Below are 8,155 nucleotides of genomic sequence, written 5' to 3'. Positions count from 1 at the left end.
CAGGAACAGTGGAGGTCAAGATAAGATCTGGAAGACCAAGCAAAATTTCTGTGAAAGCTACTAGTAGGATTCCTAGAGCGTCAAATCAGATCCCCACTTGACTGCAAAAGACCTTCAATAAGATTTATCAGACTCTGGAGTTGTGGTACATTGTTTTACTGTTCAGAAACACCTGCACAAATATGGCCTTCATGGAAAAGTCATCAGAAGAATACCTGTCCTGCATCATCACTATAAAATTCAGCTTCAGAAGTAAGCAAAAGAATATCTAAACAAGACTGATGCATTTTAGAAACAAGTTATGTGGACCAATGAGTTTAAAATATAACTCTTTGGCCCCAGTGATCAAATGTATGTGTATAGAAGAAAGGGGCACAACATTTCAGGAAAATAATATCTCGCCAACCATTAAGCATGGGGGTGGATCAATTGTGCTTTGTGGCTATGTTGCAGCCAATGGCATAGGGAACATTTCATGGGTAAAGGGAAGATTGGATTAAATAACCTTTCAACAAATTCTTGATGCAAACATAACACTATCTGTAAAAATGCTGAAGTTGAAAAAAGGATGGCTTCTACAAATGGATAATGATCCTAAACACACATCAAAATCCATAATAGACTACCTCAAAATGCACAAGTTGAAGGTTTTACAATGGCCCTCACAGTCCACTGATCGGAACATTATTGAAAATCTGTGGCTAGACCTCAAAAGAACAGTGCATGCAAGACAACTCAGGAATCTCACATAACTGGAAGACTTTTCCAACGAAGAATGGATGAGAATCTCACACAAGAATTGAAAGACTCTTGGCTGGCTACAAAAAGCATTTACAAACTGTGATTTTGCCAAAGGGGGTGCTACTAGGTACTGACCATGCAGGGTCCCCAAACCTTTGCATCGGTCCATTGTTCTTTTAGTTAATTTTAAAATGCAAAATATGAAAATTATTTTTTGGGGGGTGCTAGAATGCAAAGGAAATGTGTTTCTTCTTTAACTTGCTTAACAGTTTACAATAACAGTAATATTAACCAGGTGTGCCCAAACTTTTGCAAACCACTGTATTTATCGTGAAGTCTGTTTTCCAGATCATCAGTTTTACTAAGTACAGCTGCAATATTTTTTGTGTCCCTCCATTTCTAACTGTATAGGAGGTAAGTGGTCTTCCACATTACTTATCCTCGCCCAGATTCTTTAATTCTCTCATATGCATTTTAAAGATATCTTGTTATGAGAGCTATATCCTCTTTCACAAAGTCCATATGTTTAGGCTTAGCAAAGTTGTGTTGCGCTTACAGACTGCAGTGAAAACATCAGTTATGGTGAGCACATCCTCTGGTGTCTGAGAGGGGACTGTCTACACTGCTGGAGAGGAATCCTGGCTGGGTGCCACTTTCCCTCATGTTCTGATGCGTCATCAGCTTCCGTCCTCTACTACTGCCCCAATCATCCATCAGCTCAGATCAGGGGTTGCAGTCCGGCCTCACCTCCTCCTACTGATCCACTGTCGCTCGGCCACACAAAGTGTTCTAGCCTTCAGGCTGTTTCTTTAGCCTTTTATAGCGCCATTTCTCCTCTGCCGGTACAATGATGGATTGCCCTCCTTCTATCCCGCCTATCCCCCCCACGAGGGATTTTTGCCTGGTTATCACCTTTTTTTTTACCTTCACCAAAAAGACTTTGCTGGTTACCAGAGTGTATAGCCCTCCCTCTAAAGTCAGGATGAGGTAAGTGAGTTGGGTTACGGTGACTTTTTAAAGGATTATTTCTTGATTCAGTCAGAAGCTCTACTATGCTGTGTCCGCTCCCGTCCTCTAGTAGATATCTCCCCATGGATGCTTTCTTGAAGGGAGATCAAGCTGTGTTGGTGAAGATTGACCCAGAGTAACAATGAAAGAATACTATGTCACTAATGGATACCGGTCTGAATGCATAAAGATTATTCAGAAGAAAAATAAAAGTTTTGGAAAAGGGAGAAGCCAAACCTAGAGTTTAACCAGATATTGCAACACTATGTTGCGAGTGTGAAGACACATGCCTGTTCAAAATCTGTTAGGGGGTAATGTTGTTATTTTGGTTTGTGTGTTAACTTGTATTGTTTAAGTCATTGTTTTCCGCTGGACTCATCGGAGCTGTCCATTGTCTGAGGATGTGTATTGCTAAGTTAATGAAAAATCCTTCAGACTCTGTCTTTCTGTCTACCTCACTCAGAGGAGAATTATACAGGAAAATTAACTATGCGGATTGGAATGCCACCCAATAAGAGCACAGCCTTATTCCACCAATCCTGTAAGACCAGCATACCCTAGTAGGAGTGCTCGGGAGATATGAAAAGGGACTGCTTGAGTCACCAGGGTGTTCTTTTGCTACATGGCTTCAACGTAGGGGTTTGGATCCTGGTTGGAAGTCCTTTACCCAGCCTAGGCACTTCGGCACCGGTTAGGGGATCAGAAACTGAATTATATTGTGGTGCTGCTGGTTTGGGGTATGTGGCCCTGGAAGCTCCGAAGGCAAGAATATTCTAAATCCTGGTGAGTCAGTGGAAGGGTGAGACTCTGTTGCCAGTTACATCGTGTGGTTTGCATGGTTTTGTGTTATATGCCTTCGACTGTTGGAGATGGAATAAAGTCTAATTTTTGTGGTTCCCGCACCCTGTGTTTTCTGAGTAGTAGTCTGCCCACGAGTAAGGAGTTCGGGCGTCCAGCTGGGATGATCCCTGGTCCATGTGGTCTTTCTAAAGGCAGAGCGGCCAGTGGACGAGAGCACCCACTGACCTCCGTGCCTCTACAGCAAGATTCACTGAGAGAGAAGTGTCAGGACAAGAAAAAAAAAAAAGCTTTTTTTGGTATCTGAAAGACATCCACGTCTTTTGAGAGGTTTCCAAACCAAGAGGCCTGAAAATGAAGTAGCCAGCCAACCCCACCAGAGAAAACCCAGCAGGGGCTCGCCTTGATGTAGAGAGTGCCAATTTGAGACCCATTTTAGAACAGTAAGAACAATGTACTGGGAATTGGCTTAAAGTCTGCTTTCCTTGTGTGCCTAGATGACCCATCTTCCCTCATGGAGAAGAGAATTAAAAACTCCAAATGGAGTAAAACAAGCCAATTTGTTGGATGAAACTTTATGTCGCGGTTTATTCAAAGCTAGGCAACTCCAGTCACCAGCAGGCTTAGTAATAAATGCATCCAGTGGTAGGAGGATCAATGGGTAATGTGACAGCTAGCTTACATTAACTGCATAACCATTTCAGTTTATATTGACCGGTCAATGGGGGTAAACTGCATAACAAGACACTAGATTATGGAAGTGTAGAATCTGGCCCTCTTAAGTTTTCATTAACTGCTTAGCAACAGCAGTTTAATGATTTTGCAAACAGTCCACCTATGAATGGAGTTTATGTATGTGCAATTGTGTAAGTCATTATACAGTCTAGCAGGAGAGGTCAATATGAATAACACACTCACTTCCATGGAAGGGGGTTCCATGTATAGCAGTGTGTTTATAGCATAGTCTTTGATGTAAAAATTGGTTAATTTCAGGGGTAGGTGAAAGATCCAGGCCCAAAGGATAAAAAGGATCATATGGGGGAAAAGAAAATAGGAGTTCTAAGCAAAAAGGAATAAATTATACAAACATTTGTACTGTGCTCTTCTAACAATGGAAACAAGGGTCGGGTGCTTCAGGCCAGAAGCTGATGACAATATTTGCAATAGTAACTAGCTGCTAGGAATGGGCCCAACTATTAGAAAATAAGTAATCATGTTAGAGAAGCTAGGAAGCAGTGGATGGAGGAAACAAGTGGGAAATACAAATAGTGCAATCAAGTTCCTGTGCTAGCTTTAGAGGAGAACTGAGAGGCAAGGTTTAATGGAGAAGACTAGGCTTGGAGAAAGGGCTTCCTAGGATTGGCAGAGAGAAATAGTCATTGAAGAGGGATTCCTATGAATGTGCAAAAGAGAAGCTGCCAAGTTCGTGTGATGGGGATTTCTACACCATCACCCCCAGAAAAAAGCAAGGTCACCCCTTTAGTGTTTATCTCATATTGGAAGTTTGTGCTGGAATAGGAAGGGGGAGATGGAGGAGCCCCCTAGGTTCACATTTTCGTTGTTTATGATCAGTCACAATCCGCCGCTCTGATAAACAATGCAATCCGTTAGACGGATTCCGTTGTTTCCCATAGACTTATATGAGCGTCGGCTTGTGACTGATGACCCTGCGTTGCATCCTCCGCCCGACCGATGGAACGACTGACCATCGGGCGGCAGGAACGCAGAGTATAACGTTTTTTGAGCAGCGGAATCCTTATGATTTCGCTGCGCATTTTCTCTCTCGGCGGCCGCACGATCAGCTGATTGCCCGGCGACCGGCTTCTGTGAGCGATCAGCTGATCACCCGGCGGCCGGCTAATAAGAGCGATCAGCTGATTACCCGGCGGCCGGCTTTTGAGAGTGATCAGCTGATCTCCCGGTGGCCGGCTAATGAGAGCGATCAACTGATCGTTCACAGAGGCCGGCCGCTGGGCGATCAGCTGATAGTTCACAATAGCCGGCCATTGGGAGATCATCTGATCCCTCTCAAAAGCCGGCGGCCGGGAGATCAGCTGATTGCTCTCAAAAGCCGGCGGCCGGCTATTGTGAACAATCAGCTGATCGTTCTCTCTCGTTTTACAACAGAATCCGCTTTCTAATTCAAATTCTTGTCATCCGTTGTATTACGCATCAGGCACAAGCGTCAAGCAACGCATGTGACTGATGCAAAACAACGGAAATGTGAACCTAGCCTAACCGGTGTGGAAGAAAGTAGCTGGGCAGCTCTATATCTTCTTGAGGAGTAACAGCATGACAATTCAGCACTATTCAACCTTCATACTTGGGGACATCCCAGTTTCCCATACAGAATGAAGAAAAATAATAAACAGAAAAACAGAGGGGAATTACAAAGCTGATCGGTATGCTACCTTTGGACAATACCTAACACTAATTAGTGTCCACAGGAGGGTTATAACTGCTAACACTTTTTTTCACTTGGGGACCAGTTACTAGTGTCTGCAGCATACACCCATGGTCATCTGTGTCCCCCAATGACATGTGAAAACATGACTTTTTTTGTACATTTCCTACTGTCACTCATCAGGTGAGTGGGTGGGGTGCTCTGTGTCTTATAAAAATGTCTCACAATTTCACAAAAATTATACATATACACCAGTATTAGCATTTATTAGGTTCAATTTTCAGTTATATACAGTAGTTTGACATATATAAAATATATATACAGGCTTGAGCAGGAGGCGTTCTTCATGCTGAGGTGTCAAACAATCTCTCAATCATGTCACCAACATGTTCCACTGAATATTTTATGTATTTATCTGGGTTCTTAGTGAAATTGACACCCTTGCCATACCTAGAAGAGAAAAGAGAGTGTATTAGAGGGCATCATAAAAGTCTGATAACCAGGGGCGTAAGATTGAGGTGGCAGAGGGTGTGACTGAGACCGGGCCTGTGCGGGAAGAAGGCCCGTCGTCAACACTGCCTATTTCAACTGGATGTGATTCCTCGGACACACATTCAACTAAAATTCATAGCAATGCACAGATCAGCTAGCTCCATGCAAAGCAATACATGCCACTGGCCAATCTGAGGCCTGCAGCAGCAGCTGGCTTGCCCATGATGGGTGGTGTATGTCAGTGACTTCATGCACTGTCCGTGCTGGCACACTGAAGTTAGCTGCATTTGCTATAGAAGAGGTCATCGCATGTCGTAAAAGCAAAAGGAAGGTAAGAATTTTTTTCTTATTTTTTTAAAATTTGCTGAAAAAGAATGGAGAACATTATTGCTGGAAGGGGCCAGGATGAGAGACATTATAACAGGAAGATTTCCAGGATGCAAAGCATTATGCTAAGAAGGGCCTCAGGATGGTGGGGCTTTATAACATGAATGGGCCAAGCATGAGCGGCATTATACTAGGAATGGGCCCAGGATGAGCAGCACTGTTATAAAAGATGGGGGAATTATTATTGAAAGGACAAGTAACTGGGGATATTATTACTGGAAAAGGCCAGGATGTGGACAGCATTACTGGTCCAGGGTGGAGAACATTATTATAGAAAGTGGCCTGGGATGGGGGATATTATTACTGAAAAGATCCCAGGATTGAGGATATTATTACAGGAAAGGGCCAGGACGGTGGAGATTATTACAGGAAGGAGCCAGAACGGGGAGCATTATTACATGGAGGGCATGGGTTTAAAGGATCTATAACGCTACAATGGCCCATGTATTTGGGGGTCCAAGTCCACATTTTGCACAGGGGCCCGTTGGACTCTAGTTAACCCATGGCTGAAAACAGATTCAGAACCTGCTATAATAACTGATTGTTGGTGTGGGGACAATTGTAAAACACAACTTACTTGAATAAGAATGCTCCATACGCATCCTGTACAATTCTCTTCTGAGACTGACGGATCCGCTCACGCTGCTTTTTGTCTGGAATAGCCCATGACTTCTGGATTTTACAGATCTCTTCCAAGCCTTCATTAAACCCCTAATTTTAAACAGTGAAGGAAAAACATAAGTATTGTTTGGAGCATTAGATCAGAATAAATCACATTAAATTGTATTAGAATATTAAACTTATAACTTTTTATGTTTCTGTCAATAGCTGTATGAGGGCATTTGTTTGATTAGATGCATCATTTAAATTGCCAACTAAAATAAAGATCTTGGTTTGTGTCGCAATATTTCTAAGATCCAAAGCTTTTTAATTTTTCATTTGATGGAACTCTGAGGTTTTTATTGGTACAATTTTGGGGTATATATGCTTAGACATGCTTTGTTTGTTTTTATTCTATTTTTTGGGGGAAACAACCCTAATAGTCACATTGCAAATCAAAAAGGTCTGTGGAGCCTCTGTTAGGAGTCTCGAAACGGAAAATAGCCAGATATCCCTCCGGGAAGGACCTAGCCAAGGAGTGGCTCTTTTTAGGAGACCACCACAACCACCATATTAAGTGGCACTCTTAGTCAATATCCAACTCTTGGCATGTTTAAAGATTGTCATATCTTTAAACTCGTCAAGAGTTGGATATTGACTAAAAGGGCCACTTAATATGGTTCTTGTGGTGGTCTCCTAAAAAGAGCCACTCCTTGGCTAGGTCCTTCCTGGAGGGATATCTGGCTATTTTCCGTGTCGAGACTCCTAACAGAGGCTCCACAGACTTTTTTGATTTGCATACTTCCCTGGGGGCAATGCACCTAGGATTTCACTGTGTTGAGCGCCTTTGTTGGCTGCCGGCAGTGTTTTCTCTGGCTGGTCTCCCCGAGATCAGTTATTGTTTTGTCTAATAGTCACATTAGCAGAATAACAGTGGCCAAATACCTGCAAATCCAAAACTCGATGTCCCATTAACTTACTTTAAAACGTTCCTTTATCATCTGTCTCTCTTTGTCCTTCAACTGTGACAAGAAAGAGAACATAGGGGATAAAAAATGTCATTCATTTACATTAAAAACAGATATTTTTCAATAAATTTCAAATCACCTTTGCTCCATGAAGTGCAGGCAGGTTCTTGTCATTGACATAGTCAACCACCTTGAGCCAGCTACAATAGAAGAAGAAAAAAAAAAAAGAACATTATTCTAGCCCAAAACAAGTGGCCTTTTATCATATAACGGAAGGTTACAGCCATTTTAAACGCTATTGTATCTCAAATAAGAAACTCTTTAATATATCTTATCACACAGATGCTTCTTTCTCTGCCAGAATTGATCAATCATTATCAAAATTCTCAATTCTGAGGTAAAATCTGTATTCATTGAAGACTTTCCCATTACGGAGATCGCCAATCTTAAAGAGGGGGCATGTTGGAGCAGACGCTCCTGATTCATTAACAGGATCCCTTACTGAATTAGGCTTTGCACATAGTGGTGTGTGACTGTGCACATCTAACCACTGGAGTAAGATGAGCAGAGCAAAAATGGCGTAAAAAAAGAAATTGCAACTTTTCAAAGCTTTTTTTTGTAAGCAATCTAGTGAAAAAACTTTGAAGTGCTTGGATTTGTACAGCAGCTATACACACCCAATGAATTAACTCTGTTAATCAAGACTAGTTGCAAAGTTACTATTACCGTATTTTCCAGCGTATAAGATGACTTTTTA

The 8,155-nt window shown here is 42.2% G+C and overlaps 1 protein-coding gene across 10 annotated transcripts in view; it reads right to left on the bottom strand.

The window, feature by feature from the left end:
- Positions 1-5,200: 5,200 nt before the first annotated feature.
- The window catches only part of EXOC7 (exocyst complex component 7), a 114,889-nt gene continuing 111,934 nt past the window's right edge, over positions 5,201-8,155 (bottom strand). For all 10 annotated transcript variants that reach the window (XM_075349592.1, XM_075349588.1, XM_075349595.1 and 7 more), the window contains 4 exons: positions 7,538-7,598; positions 7,411-7,452; positions 6,408-6,541; positions 5,201-5,401 (listed from right to left, as the gene is read on the bottom strand). In XM_075349592.1, the coding sequence (XP_075205707.1) occupies positions 5,296-5,401; positions 6,408-6,541; positions 7,411-7,452; positions 7,538-7,598 (343 nt within the window). In that variant the 3' untranslated portion in view covers positions 5,201-5,295. The remainder of the gene's footprint in view (positions 5,402-6,407; positions 6,542-7,410; positions 7,453-7,537; positions 7,599-8,155) is intronic.

The sequence above is a fragment of the Anomaloglossus baeobatrachus genome, chromosome 5 (genome assembly GCF_048569485.1).
Source record: "Anomaloglossus baeobatrachus isolate aAnoBae1 chromosome 5, aAnoBae1.hap1, whole genome shotgun sequence".
Taxonomy (NCBI): domain Eukaryota; kingdom Metazoa; phylum Chordata; class Amphibia; order Anura; family Aromobatidae; genus Anomaloglossus; species Anomaloglossus baeobatrachus.
Note: the sequence above shows the minus strand (reverse complement) of the source record. Positions and strands in the feature narration are given on the sequence as shown.